This window comes from Microtus pennsylvanicus, chromosome 2 (assembly GCF_037038515.1).
Source record: "Microtus pennsylvanicus isolate mMicPen1 chromosome 2, mMicPen1.hap1, whole genome shotgun sequence".
Taxonomy (NCBI): domain Eukaryota; kingdom Metazoa; phylum Chordata; class Mammalia; order Rodentia; family Cricetidae; genus Microtus; species Microtus pennsylvanicus.
Window position 1 is genome coordinate 96,593,402 of NC_134580.1, and position 21,324 is coordinate 96,614,725.

The window sequence follows — 21,324 nt, forward strand, 5'->3', positions numbered from 1 at the left end:
ACTACAAGAGTAATACCCGACTCAAAATACACGTTTCCACATAAGGCCACATATACACACCTGCATGTAAGGTAAGATACAACACAAAGAAAGTTCAAACTTAAATGAACTGTCCAGGTTACATTAAATTTACACTAACTGGTTGGATGATTCTTTTCGTGGGAGTGTAGCTCATTAAAATGCACAATTTGTCAGTTGATAGAGCAAAGAGAGAATTTCAGAGGAGCCAGAGCGCATGCATGGGATATTAAATTAATGGCTCAAGAGATGACTGAAGGGTATTAAAGTGGAAGAAGGATTTATGATTTTTACTCCCAGTAGTCTCATTCTGGGGAGTCGGGTAAGGTACGTGACTTAAGAACTAATCTGTCAAAAAAAAAAAAAGAACTAATCTGTCATTTAAAAACTTCCCCTCACAAGCGCCTATTTATACTGCTACAGGTTTGTTTTGTGAAAACTACTGTCTTCGTCACGCCAACCTGAGTGATTGGTTCTCCCACGTGTTCCTGCAATTCCCGATTCAATTCCATCCCTGAGGATTAGGGTAAAGCGTTCCAGACCCCTGTTCTACTAGAAGTCTTCTGGCCTTGGGAATTTGGGGCGAAGTCCCGCCCATTGCCTTCTCCGCTTCTCCGGCTCTAGGCTCCGCCCCAGCCCTCCCCACCCGCGCAGAGCCACGCCCCTGGGCCGGCCTTCGGCCGAGGCTCCGCCCCAGACTGGTCTCCCGTTGGGGGGGTTCCTGCCTTCAAAGCGCCGCCCCGGCGAAGAGCCACGCCCCTAGCTCGGCCACCGCGCCGGCTGAGCCCGGTAGCCCTGCCGAGCACCACTGCTACCTCGGCTAGGCCGCTGCGCCTGCCCCGGCCGCCATGGCTGGGGGCTGCGGGGCCTCTGGACGCAGCCGGGCTGAGCCGCAGGAGAGCTATTCGCAGCGACAGGACCTTGAGCTGCAGGCCCTGGAGGCCATTTACGGCTCGGACTTCCAGGATCTGCGTCCGGATGCACACCAACCGGTAGGAACGTGGCTAGTCTGGCCTGCTCCAGACTTGCCCAGGCCCGGCGTTCTCCATTCTAGGGACCCAGCCGGACGCCACTAGATTGGGGCGACCACTTAGATCCTGCAGACTTTTCATTTGTCCATTTCCACTACCCTCAATGTCTGCCCCTGCATCGCCGCTTGTCTCCAGAGGCAGCACCTGGGTTAAATTCTCTTTCCTCCAAGTCAGCTCCTCTCTCTGCCCTGCCTCTTATTCCCGCTGACGTCCCCTAACAACCCTCATTTCTTCCCCACCCCTCTCTCGCCCAGGCCCTCAAGGTCGGTTTACCGCCACACCTTCATAGTCACTCACGGCTACTTTGTGCTGGGGATGCTTAGGGGGCTTGGGTCCAGGCCTTGTGCAAACAGACTCCCGGGTCACACTATGTAAATCCGATGTGGAAGAACTTTCTGTACCTTTCCTCTGAAGCGTTTGAGGAAGAAGGCATTTATTGTCTCTGTAATGCAGTACTTACCGAGTCCGTTTTATTTAGAATATTCCTTCCCTTTTCGTGAGGAACTTAAGCTGGGGACAGTGACAGTTTCTCCCTATCCTTGAATAGTTTATCTGCCGAAAATGTTCCTGCATATTGCCATTTTGGAATTACCCTCCGTCTGCCTGAATTCTGTAACTCACAGTATCTGCCTTACCTCTCTACTTAGCATTCCTTTATGAAATAGTCTTTCCTGGAGTTGTCATGGCCAAGATTCTTCCATTAATCAATACGCTTTTTCGTTAAATAACCAACGATTTAGACGCTGGAAACAGAGCCTCAGACAAAATACGCACAAAACCCCTGCTGCCTGCGGGGAGCTTACTTTTCTAGGTCTTTTAAGAGTTATTTGTAACTTCACATACAGTTTATACACGATCTTGGTAAACAGTGAAGATAACCTATAGGTCATCTGGCTACTTTTCCGTTTCCAGAGAACCAGGAAGTGGGACCTAAGCTGCCAGAATAGTGTTATAGAATGTGCAGGCCACTCAGGTTGGGCCTGCTGATTTTGCTTTAGCTTTTTCTGCTCCCAAGGTGCAGGAAAATGGAATGGAAACCAGCGGCTGCTGTTTGGTAATGATACTGATAATCCTAAGAATTTACAGCTGGTGGCCTTTATAGCCAAGAAGACTACACACAGAAGCCAAATGTAAAGGCAGCTGGAAGTAGTCAGTAATGCTCTCTGACCTGGATCACGAGGAATATAGCTAACACTTTCTTTCATAAGCCTCTCAGGCAAGTAATTGATGCTCAGGCTGATGAATCAGAAGCCACTCTTGAACAAGCCCTCTTTACCACCTGCTACTTGACCGTCTTCAGGGAAAGGTTATTCAGGTTCACAATTCTGAATCCAGAACCCTTGAGGCCTAGTGGAACATTCCTGGGTGCCTGCTCCACCTCCCAACAGGCCTTGGGGGTGGGGGAGGGGCGGGGGCGTGTCCAAAATTTAAACCCGATGAAATGTATGAGTGTGCAAACTTCAGCCAGTACAGAAGAAGGACAGTTAATTGCCTCTTCTCGTTCCAGGCAAAATTTACTGCCAATAAATTCAGATCAGGTGTTTTTTGTTTTTTAACTTTTGTGGGATATGTCATGAATTAAATTTCAAGTTTGAAGTTTATTGTTCATATAGATAGCAACCACTTTAGAGTGTGTATCAAAAAGTAATTTACATATTGAAAAGTTTAGATACCAGTCATTTAAGATATATTTTATAATTCAAGGATATCTAAAAAGTATTACTTGCTTATCTTGTTTAGCTTTCTGTGTCAGCAAAGGGTCCGCTTAATCATCACTTGGCTTGGTAGGCATGGCGATCCCTCCTTGCCTCTGTCTGGGTCCTCTGGTTTGAATGAGTGTGCTGTCTCTTTGGCCTTCATCAACATCGAAGGGGTCACACTTTTCAACTTACCATAAGTGACTGAAACTTGTCCTGTTGTAATTTTTATTTCTTTGGTTAGAAATCATGTCAGCTACCTTGGTTTGTAAGTCACTATTTTTCCTTTCCTCTGAACTGTTCATATTTGTTAATTTATTTTTCTACATAATGTCTATTTTCTTAATCAGTGATTAAAGGGTAGACATATTTTAGGAAAATTAATGTTTGTGGTAACATGCTACAAAAATTTCCTCTTAATTAAGCATAGACTTGTTTATATAATTTATGTAATTAAAACTTTAACAGAATCAAAATGAACTCCTTACCTTATGAGCCACCTGGATATTGTATCCTTCCCTTCCCCCCCTCGAGAAAGTGCTTCCCCCTCTGAGGTAGGGTGATTGCCCACCATGCCCTAAGTTTGTTCCTCATTCCCAAGAAACAGAGAAAAAAAGAAGGAAAACATTCCCTTGCTTCAGGGTTAGATGAATTATCCAACGTTTTTGATTATTTCATTACTTCATTTAAAAAGAAAAACCCTTCCATCAGATAAATATAGAAACAGCTTACAGGATTTTGTTGTTGTTGTTTTGGTTTTTCAAGACAGGGTTTCTCTGTAGCTTTGGTGCCCGTCCCGGAACTAGCTCTTGTAGACCCGGCCAGTTAGACCCGGCTGGCCTCGAACTCCCAGAGATCCACCTGCCTCTGCCTCCTGAGTGCTGGGATTAAAGGCATGCGCCACCACCACCTGGCTAGTTTACAGCTTTTTTAAAGAAGCTCCATCTTCATGGGGGTCTAGATCACATTGTTCATGTGCCATCCAGTCTCACAATCTGAGAAATGGTTGAATTTTCCAGATTTTTCTGCTGTCAGCAGAAGTGTTGCCTTCCAGCCCCCAGACTGCTGGTTTCACAGAACACCTGCTTGTAGGTTGCTACCCTCCCATTCCCGAGCTAGATACAAAACTTTCCACAGTTGCCACTGGCCGTTCTCAAATGTCGCTACATCTGTTCCTTGCCACTGTCTCTTTAATTCTTTTTTAACACCGTTACAACATTGCTTTAAACTATTGTAGATGTAGTATTTAATGCTGTTGCCATTCACTGTACGGAATTTTCAATCTAAACGTTCAAATGGGGTTGCCTTCACTTTCTGCTGCTATAACGTACTAATATAGTTCACTTTCTGCTGCTATAACGTACTACTACAGATTGTAAACTCTGTAACAACAAACAAAACAAAACCCAAACAGTCCTGGGATATGGGAAGTCAAAACTCAGGGCCTTGCGGCATCACAAACAGCAGAAGGCCTGGCAAGGCAAAGGAAGGCAAACATGTATGCTGTGCCTGTCGTTGTCATCTTATAAAGCTACTGATCCCATCATGGCCGTGCCACCTCAACTATCATCGGAATATAAGAATAAACTGATTTTTTGCATACGTGAACTTTTGAAGGGCACATGGGACCATAACACCATGTCCAATCCTGTTAGAATTTCTACTGGAACAGTACATATGTTCACGGAGAATCTGAATGTTGTAATGTTAGTTCAAAATGGAACTGAAGATCATATGAAATATTAAAGAATCTAATGTTTGCTTTTGTAATTTTCACTAGCTTGACTACAGGCAAATATTTGAGAAAAGAGGATGAATTTGGTGACTATACCGAATATTCATTGGTAGAGATGGAGGAAAGAGGGAAATAAATATTTAAGGCATTTTATATAAATCTAGAGGAATGTCATCTAATTCCATTACCTGAGCACTTGCAGTTGGTATCTTTCTGGCTGTTACTGTCTTCATTTTTTTCCTGATGTGACGTATGAGTGTGTGCGCATGCACACATGTATTTGCAGTACTTATACTGTACCCCAATACATATTGAGGCCAGAGGAGGATACCAGATGTCTTTCTCTATTACTTTCTACTTGTTTTTTTTTTTCCTTTTTTTAAAAAAAAAAATTGAGACAGGATCTCTCATTGTACCTAAGTTCACCATCCTAGGCTGGCTCCCAGGATCCACCTACCTCTGCCCTCCAATGCTAGGGTTGTAGGCACATACAGACATGTAGATCTGGTTAGGTTTTATGTGGGAATTTAAACTCAGGTCCTCTTGCTAATACAGAAAGTGTTTTTACCCAGCGAGCCGTCTTCCCAGTCCACTGTCTCCATTTTGGGTTCTGCACAGACTTAACAAGCAGATTACCCAGTGTTATAATGTCCTCTTTGTAAAGTGTTGCTGCCTTTTAATCCACTGCTGTCATCAGCCACTGCAACTCCAGCCGCGGCAGCCAAATTTATCTAACTCTCGTCCCTCTAAGGAACTCAAGATTCAAATGTTGGCGGTGGAATTCTGCTCCTCGGAGAGGCTGAATAGCAAGTAGCTCACTGCCTCTCCTCGCCCCTTCTTAAAAACCCTTCTGCACCTGGCTTCTCCCTACCACTTCCTGTCAGCTAGATGCTGACTCAGCCTCCTGACCGCAGGTGAATTTTACTTGGTCAAACACATTTTTGCATCATTAGACAAATATTCGAGAGCATAAACAGAGTAACACACCTTAAAATAATATTCTACAATAGTGTTCTGTGTTCCTAAGAGTTCAGATGTTGGCTGCTTTGTTTCTTGAAGAGCTAGGAGGTTGGCTGGCTGTTTGTCTGTGAGTTCCACACAACTATGGCCTCTCCTGAGAAAGAACTGAATTTCTCTTTCTTGCTTGAGTCTACTTAGATGTTTTGCTAAAAGAACAGTATCCAACTATAGTCACTTTAAGAAATATGTTTAGCTCATATTCTGTTATGATGACTCATGACCTCTCTCAACTACTTTCTCCTTGGTTCTGTACACCAGAATGGTCTCAAACTTGTGATCCTCCTGCTGCCGCCCCAAGTGCTGGAATTAGAGGTGTGCACCACCACGTCTGACCTCAGGTCTTCTTGTTGTACCACCTTTATATCACTAATATTTTTCAGTCTTCAAAATATTTTTTTGCATTTTAAAAAAATTCCTCATTTTATTATTTTATGTGTATAAGTGTTTTCCCAAATGTGTGTCTGTGTACCACATGTGTGCTTAATACCCAAGGAGGTCAGAAGGGGGTGTCATATCCCATCAAGCTGGAGTTACAGACCAGCCATGTGGGTTCTGGGAATCTAACCCAGTCCCTTTGCAAACTTAACAGTCCATAGAGTTGTTAAATACGTTTCTTAAATTTATTTTACAACCCGACGGCTGTTTCTCCTCCTTCCTCTTCCAGTTCATCCACCACCACCTTCCCTCTGCACCACCCCACATTCGCTCCTCCTCCATTTCTGTTCAGAGGAGGGCCTCTCCTGCGGACATCAACAGAGCATGGTACATCAAGTTGAAGGCTGGAAGATACAACCCAGAATGAGAAAAGGGGTCCCAAAGCCAGCAAAAGAGTCAGACTCTATTAGGAGCTCCACAAGAAGATCAAGCTACACAACTGTCTCATATATACAGAGGGCCTAGGTGAGCCCCGTGCAGGCTCCCTGGTTGTGGGTTCAGTCTCTGAGCCCCTATGAGCCCAGTTTAATTGATTCTGTGGGTTTTCTTGTGGTGTCCTTGACCTCTCTGACTTCCTTCCTCCCTGCTTCCGCAGGATTCCCCAGACTCCACCTACCGTCCGCTGTGGGTCTGCATCTGTTTCCATCAGTTGCTGGGTGAAGCATCTCTGATGATAACTGGGGTAGGCACCAGTCTGTGAGTGTAGCAGAATATCATTAGGACTCATTTCATTGCGTTTGTTGTTGTTTGGTTGTCTATCCTAGGTCTCTGGGTCATCCAGCCTCGGGGTCCTGGCCCTGCAGGCAGTGCCAGGGGGTGAGCTCCCTCTCAGGGCATGGGTCTCCACCTGGACCAGTCATGGGTGGGCCTGGGCCACTCCCACGATTTCTGTGCCACCCACGCCCCAGCATATATTATAGGCAGGACAGATTGTATGTGGAAGGTTATGTGGCTGAGGTGGTGTCCTAGTCCCTCCCTTGGAAGTCTTGCCTGGTTACAAGAGATGGTTAAGTACTTTTTGTGCTTTTTTTTTTTTTGAGACAGGGTTTCTCTGTAGCTTTGGATCCTGTCCTGGCACTAGCTCTTGTAGACCAGGCTGGCCTCGAACTCACAGAGATCCGCCTGCCTCTGCCTCCCCAGTGCTGGGATTAAAGGCGTGCGCCACCACCGCCCGGCGGTTAAATACTTTTTAACCAAATTTTATCCAGCTACAGGACCCAACATAAGCTAATTCTTTGTGTTCTGAGCATATATTGCAAAAAAAAAAAAGCAAAAAACAACAAAAAATTTTTTTCTGTTTGCTTGAGTAAAACCTAGCAAATATTGTGGCCTTATCTCTGAAAGAACTCTTTCTTAGGACTGGCTCCAAAGCTACAGTGTAAACCTTGTCTCGAAAAACCAAAAAAAAAAAAAAAAAAAAAAACAAAAAGAAAACCTTTCTTGAGCAGATTTTCGCCTTTGATAGTTTTCTTTCAGTAAGCTTGTGATAGTTAGTATTAAGTTTAGCTGCATATGCCAGAGAACCTTACAAGAAAGTTTTTGCGTGTTAAAATCTGGAGGCCAGGAGCTCTTCTGTCTTGCTAAGGATGCTCTACCCTTCATGTGCCCTTGTGGTCTAACAGAGGTCTCTAAACTCCAGCTTTTGTAGCCTTATCCCAACCTGGAGAAAGTGCATATGAAGTTGGGCCCGGGGGCACAAATTTGTAATCCGAACCCTCAGAGGGCCAAGACAGGATTGTGAGTTCAGGGCCAACCTGGGCTGTCTAGCAAAACTCAAAATCAGAAGTTTTATCCTTTTATTTAGGATCATTTTTCTCTAAATTGCACATGATCATTCTCCTTTTTGTGTGGTTTTGGGTACTGAAACCAGGGCCTCTCGCACCGAGACAGAGGCCACGCAACAGCTCCATCCATCCAAGGAGTACTGTAGTGGCTACTCACCTCGCCAGTCAGCCTGATGCTTCAGTGGCCTGTTTTTGTTCTTTGGGTCGTCCTCTCTTGGAACTCACACCCTGATAAGTTACTAGACTTAATTTAATCCTGGTTATTTCTGAGTGGCTGTGGTCTGTTCCTGCATGTGAGCCACCATCACTGGGCTCCTGGACCTCTGGAAGTGGAGACCTTTTCTGCCTCAGGTGTCTCCTCTCTTCAGATCATGTTCTATCCTCGTCCTCACATGCTGGTTTTGGTATTAGCTGGGCTGGCCATTTCATCCCTACTGGTTCTCTGGTGTGCTGTACTGAGGGTGTAACTAGACTGTGAAGCCTGCCTGAGGGTCTGTGACTGCTCCAATCAAGGAGTATTTGCTGGATATGTCTTATTCAGCCTGGGGTTCTGCATACCGTTACCCTTCTGTGTTCCCAGTGGTCCCGGGAGCTGGCTTCAGATGCCTCTTTTCCTGTAGTTTGTAGCAGTCCTCCACGGGCTCTTTTGCACTTCATTTACATGAGTCCTATGCAGAACGGCTTAGTGCTGTGATTCTCCCGTGAGCTGCTGTCTCCTGAAGCTTGCTTCCAGCTGAGAGGATTTAGCCTTGGCCTCCCTAGACCCTTCGCCAGGGAGGTTAGTTGCTTGCATTCAGATGGACTCGTTTTCTAGGTAATAGAGGGGACCCTGGGCATCTAGAGCCAGGCTCAGTCCAGGAGACCATGATGGCAGTGGGGTTCCTGAATGTGCGGCACTCTTCCACTTCCTGCTCTACCTGTGCCCTGGGCCTGCTACCAGGGTAGTGGTCTGAGGACTCCCGAGAAGATCTAGTTCAGTGTGAGTTTTCACCAGCAGATAAGACAAGTCAGTCCTTGGCTCGGCCTTCACAGACGAAGTACCCTGGTTGGGGGACTCTGGCCACGCAGGCAGGTGCACGCCAGGGATATTGGTGAAGCACCTTCAGCCACGCAAGCCAAAAAATCCTAGACAAGTTCAGGTGAAAACTCTTTGAAGATGTTGTGCCAGCTGGAAAGTCCATTTTCTGAGCTGCAGAAAAGTGTGTTCTTAGAATTAGTTATAGTGCAGCATCTACAATGTTAACTATAGATGAATTTTCATGGATAATCCAGTACGTGGATACATAAGCTTCTTTTTCCTCCTCAGTGAGATGACCACGGGAATCCTGTCTGTGTCAGTCAATATCCATTCAACACTCAGAGAGAGAACTGATGGGAAGGAAGGTTAAACCGTTTTCAGAAATAGCTTATCTCGTGTGTAGCCTTCCTGCCTCAGTGTCCCCGAAGATGGGATTAATGGTTCAAGCCACGTTTCTTGGCTCTGCCTTGGGCATTAAAATACCATATTCTGGGATGGGAAGGCCAAAATTTGGAATCTACAGGCTTGGTGATTGCCAGTGATCCCAATACTTAAGAGACAGAGATAGGATCCCTGGGGAAAGCTGAGCATCCTGTCCAGATGAAAGTGGCAGTCTTTGGGTTCAGGAGACCCAGCCTCAATGAATAAAGTAAGAGCGATCAAGGAAGATTCCCTGGCGTCGACTTCAGGCTCTGTGTGCGTGTGCATACAGTGAGTGTGCTCTTCTACATACACGCGCCCCTGCACACACTTGCAGAAACATCTGTATTATGTATTGTTCTAAACTAACCTATGCTCGGGGAAAATAATTTCTTAACAGAATGTTAACAGGTGATGGTAATGTCTTTCCAACACTTATATCCAGTGAGACAGTAGTGACTTGGTGTCAAAAGTCAAAAGCACAGATAAAATTTTGACTAGCTTTCTCTCTGTGTGTAGATCTCTAAAATTGAGCTAAATGCCAGACTGTTGTCAGAAAATAAATTATTGACAAAGTCTGGTTGGTTAAGACCTAGAATAAGCTCTAGCAGGTGGTTGTAGAAAGAGTAACCTTGGCTAAAAACTGGGCTGTAAATGGTAACTGTAGAAACTTCATGGCAAGTACAAGGGTCTATTATATCATTATCTTTTCGTTCATTTGGTTTTCGCTGGTTTGGGGCTCAGAGTGCTTTCTGCTCTTCCAGAGGACCCGAGTTTCCCAGCTCATGACTGCTTGCAACTCCAAGGGAATCCAGGACCCTTCTTTGGCTTCTTTGGGTACCTGTGGCATATGTTCATAGAAACACGCACATAGCACACACTAATTTAAAAAAAATAACAATAATTTTGAAATAAGCTATTTAAGGAGAATGATCAAGGTATCAGATTTTCATGTCGTTTCTAGCAACAAAATATCTCCTATGTGGAATTCTCTTGGCACATACAGCCACAATGTTGGCCTGCTGTGACTGAAGAGGGAGCAGGAGGCCCTGCATATAGTGGCTCCTCCCCCCTTCTGGCTCCTCCCCCACTTTTTGTATCCTGACTGCTGAGCATCCTGGCTGCCTCGCTTGTGTCTAGGATCCTCACTGTGCCAGCCTGCTCTTCTACACTGTCCCATCAACATTCTCACGTGCTTTAGCATTCCTTTCCTCTCTTTAAATCAGAACAAAATCCCTCCTCATTTTCATGTCCCCCATAACACTCAAACCTTGAAGGAGCCATCTGGATTTGCACTGCCCTCTCGCTCACCTTGCTGTCATTCCTCAGCACGTGCTCTCTGTGAGGGACCTGTGGTACTGATCTTGTCAAGGTCACAGGCTGTGAGGTCCTCTTGGAACGCACCCTCCACCGCCTCAGGGAACAACTGGGATAAGACCCTTTCCTTTGTCTCTTCCGTAGCCAGAGCTCTATTAGCTTGATCTCAAATGCATTTTCTCTTCCCTTTCCCACATTCTCTCCCTCTGGGCATCCGACCCTGGCTGAACTGTTAGAATCATTTCTTGTTGGTCTGAAATTCACAGTTGTGGGGATATAACCCTGGCCCTTATACATTGCTGGTCAAACTGTTAGTTTTTTATTTCTGCTTTTTATTTCTTACCCATTCATTCCTTACTCAGCAACCAAAGGGGTCTTTTAAAGTATATGTTCTATCTTACCATTGATTGCCGTCTTTAAATCCTGCCAGGTTTGTTACCTGGCTGACAAAGCCCTGTGTGACCCATCCATTTCCCATCATGCCTGCTTTGTTTGGTCTCCTTTCTCGCCTGTGCCCAGGCATACTGGTCTCCTTTTGGCCTCTGGGGACACTCATCTCTGCCAATCTCAGCCTACTTACCTAAACATTGCCAGTGACATCTGAGCGTGTTCCCTTGCACCTCAAACACTGTTCAGTAGCTGTTCAGAGTACCCAAGAGGATCACAGCAGAGAATCCTGATGCTTCAGAGGCAGGAGCTGGCTTCCTGTAGGTAGTGACAAAAACTTGCCCATCCTGACAGCTGCGAGCTGCTCCTGTATGTTGTGATTGGGCCAGGCTGGGGCTAGAAGGAAGGTTAAGGGTAAAAATGGCAGCATCTAAATCACTGAGGAAGATGAACAGGAAGGCTTGTGGTTGGGTATGAGATATCCAAACTAGACAGCAGGGAGAACAGGGCTCTGGGCCAGGGCCAGCTAATGCCTGCAATACCCTTGAGTATATGAGGGCACTGGTGTCCTTTTGTACATCCTTGCTTCTGATGCAGTTAGTTGTCATAGATCTAAGTGTAAGTAAGGGTGGCCGCTCTTCATATGTCTATGTTGGAGATCACCCCGTATACAAAGCTAAAAAGGAGGTAACTAAGAAAGACTGTAGCTGCATCTTGGTGGCTGGGATGGGGGGAAGGAGGCTGAAAAGAGTGAACAGGGCAGGGGTCCGGTTACTTGGTGAAAAGCACCTGGCTGAGAAAGCACGTGTAGCTTCAGAAATATCCGGGATTCCCCATGCCAACCAAGCGTTCCCCCTGTGAATGTCTCAGGGTTCAAATTGCAATGCAAATACAAAGTGAGCATCCGTAATCTGAAACCTGAATTCTAAACTACTCTCCAAAGAAAGTCTTAAAAGTCTGGAAATATTTCAATTCCAAACCAAGTGAAGCTCACCCCAGGCATTTTGGGCAGGGGATGATTGGCCTGGATCCCCTGCTCAGAGGCCATCCTCCCCTATCTGTTCAGGTGGCTTCTCCCTCACCACCTGTCCCACCACTCAGCCCTATTGTCTTTACTGCTCTCCCCAGGCCTTGCCACTGCTCATCTGTCCTAGTGTGCATCTACTGATGGGGCCAGGTCTGCACAAGTTCCCCTCCAGCCTCTGGCCTGCAGGCCGGTACTAGCACGTAGTTCATACCCAGTGCCATCCAACAGTGAAGCCACTCGGTTTGTTTTTTTTCTTTTTTCATTCAATCCTTTGATACCTCTGAAAGGGGAAATACATTTCTTCTAACGTGAGTTTTGTTTTCAAACTGTGCTTTTAGAAATCTGACCCAACACCTGTGTAATGATCATTACTTACATAACTCAGGAGTAGAACTTTTCAGCTAAGGCGATAGCTATCTTCCCTGTTAAGATCAGTTGGTTCAAGCCTGGCAGTGGTGGTGCACACCTTTAATCTTAGAACTTGAGAGGTAAGACAGGGGGATTTCTGTGAGTTCGAGGCCAGCCTCGTCTACAAAACAAGTACCAGGATAGCACCACCTGTTCTTCCAGAGGTCCTGAGTTTGTCTACATAGCAGCTCCCAGCCAGCTAGAACTCCAGTGCCGGGGATATTCCAGCCTCCTCAGGCGCCAGGCACAGACATATGCAGGCAAAACACGCATACACATGAAATAATAAAATTTAAAAGTACTGACTCACCAGGGGGGAAAAAAGTCACAGAGAGATGTGTTCTTTTTCTCTTTTAGGTAAAAGAGCCTCCTGAAATCAATTTAGTTCTGTACCCTCAGGGCCTAACTGGCGAAGAAGTGTACGTGCAGGTGGACTTGAGGGTGAAATGCCCCCCAACATACCCAGATGTGTGAGTACCTTTATAAGTAGCTTTGATAACATCGAAACATTACAGTTAAGGAGAATTTTCTATTTCCTTCTGTCTTCCATGTAAACTTTCATTTCCTGTCATCTGTATCTCAGCACTACATCAGCCCTAGACATTCTCCCAAGAGCTGTCTTACATCTGCTCCTTACAGATACTAGGATTTACTCATTGGCTACCTTATTGCTTTTACCATCCTAATGCTTATTTAATTCTTTGTCATTTAGAAAGAAGGAAGATTTAGATGCATAGGATAGAGGTGTGGCAAGCATTTAAAGTGCCCCTGCCATAGCTATTGGAAATGATGTGGCTTGCAGCTGCCTGGCCTTTTACTGCCTGGAGTAAAGGAAGGGATGTTGAAGCCTCTGTTTCTCTCAGTGGAGCAGCGTGAGCCTGACCAGCTGGTCCAGGGCTATCCCTGTGTTCCAGGACTGTCCTATAGACCTTGACTATCCCTGCTCCTCCCCGCTAGTGCCAAGAGTATTCTCCAGTGGTAGAGGCAGCTATAAACACCCAGGCAGGTGCTAGGTGTTACTGGGCTCCTCTGTAAAGTTCCCCAGATCCCCTGCGTTGGCTGGGATGGTGGCAAGCAGTTCTAACTTACCATGCGTGACACGTGAGGGGTCTTGAGGAGAGTGGCAATTGAAAGGCAGAGCTACCTTCCACAGTGGGTGGCACATGAGTGGAGGCTATGATTTTAAGATGTGGTCAGATCTGAGCTTCCTGATGTCAATAACTTGTGTGTTTCCAACAGTGTTGAGAGAGCATGCATAGTAGACATGTAATAGGCTAATTCCTAAGAAAAGTACGTTTATGAAATAAAACTAAGACAGTGGCTTTCTGGGTTTTTGTGTTTCTTTTTCTTTCTTTCTTTTCCTTTTTTGGTTTTTTGAGACAGGGTTTCTCTGTAGCCTTGGAGCCTGTCCTGGAACTCACTCTGTAGACCAGGCTTACCTTTTTAACTCACAAAGATCCACCTGTCCCTGCCTCCCGAGTGCTGGGATTAAAGGCGTGCGCCACCACTGCCCAGCTTTTTTTCAAGGTGTGGTATACCTGGTACCGATACTATGTTAGTACAGACTGCTTAGATCAAGGGCTCACTTTCTCAAGACAGTTCTTGCTTAAATGTCAAGTACAGGCACCCATGCTTCTGACTGGTTGTAAATGTAGGGATTCCCACAAACCCTTCAGATTTGATAATTTGCTAGATTGACTCACAGAATTCAAGAAAACTGATTTTCTGGTTTGTTATAAAAGATCTCATTTAAACAGCTACACAGGACAGAGCATGGGGAAGGGCATGGACCTGCGTGTCCTCTCCAGGCCACCGTCCATATGCTCAGCAGCTCGCTATATCCTTGTACCCTGCTGCTGCTGTTCCTGGGAGTGGGAGAGGTTTTGCTCTACAGGAATGACTCAGCAGTGATTAAGTCATTGTCTCCAACAGCACCCTTCTCATAGAGGTCTGGGGTATGGTTGGAATACCTCAAGTCCCACAGTCATGGCTTGAGCTGTCTGTGACCACCTCCATCCTGACACTGTGCAGGCATCCAACAAGAGTTGGCCTCACTTCATAAACTCTGGTCTGGTTGAAAAGGGTCTGTGACAAAGAATGTAAGATGCTCCCTTGAGTTATGCCACTCAGGGAATTCCAAGGGTAATGGGGCCTCTGAGCCAGAAGCTGTGGCCAAAGATTGCTGGTAACATATTCTTTATTGTACCATAGACTCAAGCAAATGTTTGTTCTTGAAAAGTCAACATGAAAAGCCCAGATATGTGAGTACTAAAATGTTAATTATAGCATAATTATTTAAAGTAAATAGACTAGTGCCAGGCAGGAGGCTCATGCCTAAGATCCCAGTATTTGAAAGGCTGAGTCTGGAAGACCATGAGTTCGAGGCCACAAAAGAACACGAGAGCATTTTCTTGCCTGGGAGCTACTGATATGTTTAAGTGGAAGATCTTTGTTAGTTGAACAATCCTTTGCATGATGGGAAGTTGAGTTGTAATCCTGACTTATCTGTCGAACAACCCATTCCTGGCTTGTGAAAACCAAAAAGTCTCCAGATATTGACAAATGTTTCCCAGGAAACTAAAACTACCCTGCTTGAAAAGCTCCTAGCTCCAAAGAACTATTCAGATAGTTATATATCCATTCTATACAAGGATGGGATGACTTTTAAAACAACATAGAAATGCTTAGAGCTTAGAATGTTAAAAAGAAATCATATCAACCACCAAAACTATTACTAACATGTCAAGGACATAGAGATTAAAGTTTAATTAGTATAGTATGTAGACAGAAGTTTCTGTCCCACCTGGTCTTTCAGTCATTCAGTCCCAAGCAAGCAAACAGAGGCTTATCTTAATTATAAACGGTTTGGCCTATTGTTCAGGCTTATTACTAACTAGGTCTTTTTTTTTTTTTTTTTTTTTCTTTTTTCTTTATTTTTTTGTTTCCTCGCTTACTAACTAGGTCTTACAACTTAAATTAACCCATAGTTCTTATCTTTTCTCAGTAAGGCATTCTCATCTTGCTTCCACTGCGTCTGGCCAGCAACTGTGTCTCTGCCTTTCTTCTTCCCAGAATTCTCCTAGTCTGGTTGCCCAACCTATACTTCCTGCCTGGCTACTGGCCAATCAGCATTTTATTAAACCAATACAAGTGACAAATCTTTACAGTGTACAAGATCATCATCCCACAGCAATAGTAGTACATGACTGTTTTGTTAGTATTGCTATGTAGATTTTTTTTTTTTGAGACAAGGTTTTATTGTGTTACTGGCTGACCTAGAACATAATATGCTGATTACCTGGCCTAAAATTCACAGAGATCTTCCCAACTCTGCTTTCCAAGTGCTAGGACTAAAGGTGTGCACTACCACACCTGGCCAAAAAAATTATGTAGGGCAGGAGAGGCTGGAGCTCAGTGATAAGCACACTGGCTGCTCTTCCAGAGGACCAAAGTTGAAGTCCCAGCACCCACATGATGGTTCACTACTCTCTATAAATCTAGTTCTAAGGGATCTGTACTAGCTGGGTTTGTGTTATCTTGACACAAGTTAGAGTCATCAGAAAGGAAGGAGCCTCAGCTGAGGAGAGGCCTCCATGAGATCCAGCTCTAAGGCATTTTCTTAATTAGTGATCAATGAGGAAGGACCCAGCCTATGGTGGGTGGGACAACCCCTGTGCTGGTGGTCCTGGGTTCTATAAGAAAGCAGGCTGAGCAAGCCATGTGGAGCAAGCCCCCCTCCATGGCCTCTGCATCAGTTCCTGCCTCTAGGTTCCTGCCCTGTTTGAGTTCCTGTCCTGATTTCTTTCGGTGATGCTGAAGTATAAGCCAAATAAACCCTTTCCTTCCGAAGTTGCTTTTTGATCCTGGTGTTTCGTCACAGTAATAAGAACCCCAACTGATACCCTCTCCTGGCTTTCATGGGTACTGTGGGTACACAAGACATACATGCTGGAAAAACAACCCACCATACACATAAAATAAAAATAGATAAATATATTTTTTTAATTATGTAAGTGCCAGGGAGCTAAATCAGTAAAGTGGTTGCCGTGTAAGCACAGGGACCTGAGTTTGATCCCAGCAGGCTTGTAGAAAGCGGACCGTGATGGTGTGCGTGGCGCTCCCAGTGCTGGTGATCCAGCTGGCCTCACTAGCCCCGCGTCCCAGTGACAGACTCTGCTCCTAGGGGCAATGCCTAATGTTGACCTCTGTCCTCTGCATGCACAGGCACACGTGTGCGCATTCACCTGTACATGTGCACCTGCTCAAAGATCACAGAGAAACCATTCTGTGGGGCTTAATTCTGGGGACCAGTCTGGCCCTTTTTAAATACTGTGACATAGGAAAACAGGTTTATGCATGGTAGTCCTTGGTGCCTCCATGAGAGGGACCCTGGGTGTGGTGGGCGGTGTGGACTCAGTACAGTTCGGCATTACTCAGCTTTCTTTTTTTTTTTTTTTTAAAGATTTATTTATTTATACAGTATCCTGCCTGTAGGCCAGAAGAGGGCATCAGATCTCATTACAGATGGTTATGAGCCACCATGTGGTTGCTGGGAATTGAACTCAGGACCTTTGGAAGAGCAGTCAGTGCTCTTAACCACTGAGCCATCTCTCCAGCCCCTCAGCTTTCATAAATATAAGCCAGCTCTCCCAGATTTCGTCTGTCCAGGCAGATAATGGCCGCAGCGTCCTGTCCCACAGAGTGGGAATGAAGTGCAGAGAGAAAGCACAGGCAGGGGAATAGTGCTTAAGAAGGCTTCACCAAGGTAAAATGCCAAGAGCCGCTTAGAAATGCCTGACAGGAAGTGGTGACTCATTTTCTCATTGAGAAAACTACGTAAATTCTGTTTAATCCCAGAGAGCTATTAATGGACATTTTCTGGTTAGGACTGAAGGAAACCCTGAGGCTGACTGTGTGATTTCCTTGAGTTTAAAGTATTTTCTCAGATGAGCTCTGAGGAACGAAACAGTGAGCAAATCAAGCCTTGTTGGAATAGCCTGGGTTTGTGTGATACACCTGACTGGTGTTCGAGACACACACACACTCAGCAGCATCCCTTCCTTGTTTATAAGTAGAGTGAGGGACAGCCCATCGTGAGATCCTAGATGGACCATGAAGGCTGCACTCACCGGCATGCTTGTGCTTCTTGCTGGAGCCCGAGGATGCGCAGAGCACTAGACTGACAGGGTCTAATCAAGGCCAAGAATTACCATACGGAGGAGCCCCTTGTCAAGTCATCAGCCAGACAAGGAGCAGGAAAGATATTTTTATATAGAGCATCAGAGGCTGTAATTGTAATGAATTCATTAAACTGATACCATCTGAGTTGGGAGTCAAGCCTAGTTGTGGAAAGGTGGGGATTTGCCTGGCTGGGACTGTCCCCTTCTCCATATAGTATAGCACTGTGTCAGCTGGAGTTGTTGGGCTATAGTTGAAGGCCTTTGAGATTACAGGGTACATGGCAGGTCCTGAGGTACTGTGCGTGGAGTCCTTAGGTGCTTAGGCTTGGTGGGAACCCGCAGACTTCCTTCTCCAGTAACTCCTTTCTGTGTTGTTTGTTTTCCAGAGTTCCTGAAATAGAGTTAAAGAATGCTAAAGGTCTGTCAAATGAAAGTGTTAATTTGTTAAAATCGCACCTGGAAGAACTGGCCAAAAAGCAATGTGGGGAGGTAAGGCTTGCTAACGTGGAGCTATGGAAATGATACAGAAAGACCCATGCATCCTCTACCCAGTCTGCCCCAGGGTAACATTTAGAGCTCTAAGTACAGGATTGTAACCACCGCCCGGCCGTGTTGATCAGCCTCCTGCTGGTTCATTGCTTTCGGGCCTCGGATCACTGTGCCACCTGAACAAGTGGCAGGGTTGGCGCTCATAGCGCTCTGCCCAGCCAACGTGTCGCCAGGCTTTCTGCTTGGGAGAACAGCCATTCCTGTCCTGCAGGCTTAGACACTTTTCAGCTTTATTTATACACATGTTTAGATGTTAGGGAAATGACAGTAAATTTGGGTAGGTCTAAGCCCCCCATACACACACAAGGAGAGAAGCTTTTTTATTTCTCAAGCAATTCACCTTGATTACAGGCTCGGTGAGCCCTTTCAAAGCGTTTCCTGCTGTGATTGTGCCACACACCTAATCCAAACACGTCCCAGAGGGAATGCTGGCACGGCAGGTGCAGTCTGGTTGCCTGCTCATGGTGTTGCCGGGTGGCAGCCCCTCTCCAGGCCCCGCCCCGGCCATCATCTAACCAGCTGTGGTTGTTTTCTGTTTACATGTGTAGGTGATGATATTTGAACTGGCACACCACGTGCAGTCCTTTCTCAGTGAGCATAACAAGCCCCCTCCAAAGTCTTTCCATGAAGAAATGCTGGAGAGGCAGGCTCAGGAGAAGCAGCAGAGGTTGCTAGAGGCCAGGCAGAAGGAGGAACAGGAGGTAAGAAGTGGCTGTTGGTGCTGGCCCAAGCCTGGAGGCCTGCAGGCGTCCATGTATCTACTCCGTCTCTGCCTATGAATGTGTCTGTGAGCTTTGCTCAGCATCTGATTGAAGAGATGTGCATTCGTGGGGGAGAAATCCCTACAAGTTCACTGAGAAACATTTCCCTCCCTAGCCATCCTGCCCTTAGAGCCCCTCTCTGGGCTTTTAAGGAAGAGCGGGGACAAAGAGGAAGGGGTCGTTGTGTGTCCTGTATCTGCCAAGCTGTCCAGGAGTCCCCTGGATCTGGAGGCTGTTTTCCCTTGACTGAGAGATGTACCTAAGGCCCAGTGAGTAGAAGAGCCAGGAACTGAACTGACATCCCTACTCTTCCTTGAGTCTGTCCTGAGAAGAACCCTTTCCTGCCTCTGAAAATCCTTTAAGTTGAAGATGGTTTATTCTCTCGATTTCCTTCTTGATTTTAATTTAAATTGTCTTCTGTTTAGCCAATTGATCAACTTAGTGAGAACTTAAGTGGGTGCAGGTTATAGAAAGAGGCATTTCCCTAACAGAGTAAACAGCAATTTCTCATTACGTTATCTGTAGGAGTCCTTTGGAGTGTGTTTTCATTGCTGGCCTATGCTAGAGTCTATTGGTAAATTAAGTTCATCTGTTTTTTTCTTGAGTCTTCATATACTCTCAAGTTTTGTATTTCACTCTGAAGTTTTCTGAATGCTTTTAATATTTGACAGGCCAACCTACCCTTCCCTGACCCTTCATCTTCCATAATTTTTCAACCATTTTCCTGACTTCTCATTCTCCAGTTTCCTCTCTTCTCCCTCTCTTACCTCTTTTCTTTTTCCTGAGGCAGGGTCTGTCTCACTGTGGAGCAGTGTGGTATCACGTCACCTGCCGGGTCTCACTGTGGAGCAGTGTGGTATCACGGTCACGTGCCGGGTCTCACTGTGGAGCAGTGTGGTGTCACGGTCACCTGCCGGGTCTCACTGTGGAGCAGTGTGGCTATCACGGTCACCTGCCGGGTCTCACTGTGGAACAGTATGGCTATCACGGTCACGGGCCGCATACCTGGTTTCACAGTGAACTATGGAATTGTTTCTTCAGATTCAGCAAAACACATACGTTCCCCCCACCCCCCTGAGATTTTGATTGAAATTAGAGGAAATCTGCATATTCATTTAGGAAGAACTGCTATCTTCTGCATACTAGACTTTCTATCTAGACCCAGGTTTATTTTTATCTCTTGGTAAGAAAGTCTGGTTTTTTTGCTGTAGTATAGCTTTACTACGGTACTTGTGAGACTTGAATTTCCTCCCACTTTAACTTGCCATATGTCTCACTGCAATATTTTTATGCATGTACATAACACACTTTGGTCATATTTACCACCCCTGCTACTCTCTCTCGTCCCTCCAAAGCTTTCTCCATTCTCTGGCACCCTTCCTCTCCCCAAGGTGTCCTGTTCTGCCTCTAGGTGCTTGTGCCTGGTTCTTGTTTCTGCCTCATTTTCTCTATCCTATGCTATGTTAAGACTCTCTGTTGCCTCTACAGAAGGCTCTAACATTTGACAGAGCTTCTCCATCCCTCATAGTCTGTTGAGATGGATTTCATCCACAATTGCTCAGCTTCCACTAAAGTGTGTCTAGTCACCATTTAGAGTGCATATTTGCTCATCGTTACAAGTCAGTGGATGTTTAACAGTGTCTTAGTGTACCACCGCAGCTACCTATAAGTATAGGTTATGTTCCCACATTTTCTATTATTGCTATTAATATCTCTAATGATTTCCTTCATAGTTTTGATGTACTTTTAGAGTTGTGAGAACTAAGAAAAATTGATGATGCTCAAAATACTAGTTTTAATACTTAAAGGGATGATGGAGAAGGCAGATTAAGGCCATAGGGGATAGACATAATGCCTGGGCCTTCACCACCCCAGACCCAGGCTCTGAGGATGTCCAACTTCCACCATGCCTGTCCAGGCTCATGGCAAAGAGCAGCCCCGTATCCGGTCCCTATACACAGGCAGAAGGCAAGGCTAGAGAAGTGGAAAAGAATACAGACTTACGACCTCCGCAGGGAAGCCTGCTTCCCAGGACTGCTGGCAGCACAGACGAGATGTGGCTCCCCCACGCTCACTGTGTGGATCTCAGGAAACAAGGACTGTGGGTCATGGAAATTCAAAAGCTCTGTGATTCCTGAGTTGATTTGTTGGGTACATTTCAGAGATTGGCGACTGACCCGGTCTGATTTATTACAGCAACGGGAAATCCTCCACGAAATCCAGAGAAGGAAAGAGGAGATCAAAGAGGAGAAGAAAAGGAAGGAGATGGCTAAGCAGGTGCTGTCCGTTCTGGGCCCCTCCTGTAAAATGTCTGTATTTCCAATGAAGACACTTTTCTCTCTCGTGCTAAAATTTAAAACACAAAGGCTTTCTCATTGATTATGCTTGGGTTGTTTGTTTTGTTTTCTTATTTGTGATAGAGGGGCTTGGGGCAGCGTCTTACTATGTATCCTAGGCTGACTTGGAATTCATAATATTTCGTAGGCTAGCCCTGTACTCACTGAGTGCAGTTCTTCTGCCCGGCCACCCTTCTCTGA

At 45.6% G+C, this 21,324-nt stretch overlaps 1 protein-coding gene across 5 annotated transcripts in view; it reads left to right on the forward strand.

Annotated features, from left to right (window-relative positions):
* Positions 1-763: 763 nt before the first annotated feature.
* The window catches only part of Eif2ak4 (eukaryotic translation initiation factor 2 alpha kinase 4), a 91,404-nt gene continuing 70,843 nt past the window's right edge, over positions 764-21,324 (forward strand). For 2 of the 5 annotated variants that reach the window (XR_012909692.1, XR_012909693.1), the window contains exons 1-5: positions 767-1,010; positions 12,655-12,767; positions 17,864-17,966; positions 18,575-18,727; positions 20,984-21,064. Coding sequence is in view for 3 of the 5 variants with exons in the window: in XM_075961767.1 (XP_075817882.1) it covers positions 867-1,010; positions 12,655-12,767; positions 17,864-17,966; positions 18,575-18,727; positions 20,984-21,064 (594 nt within the window). In the remaining 2 variants the exon portion in view is untranslated. Of the gene's footprint in view, positions 1,011-6,165; positions 6,402-6,531; positions 6,619-12,654; positions 12,768-17,863; positions 17,967-18,574; positions 18,728-20,983; positions 21,065-21,324 lie in introns of all 5 variants that reach the window. The other 3 variants (XM_075961769.1, XM_075961767.1, XM_075961770.1) reach the window with 3 other exon arrangements.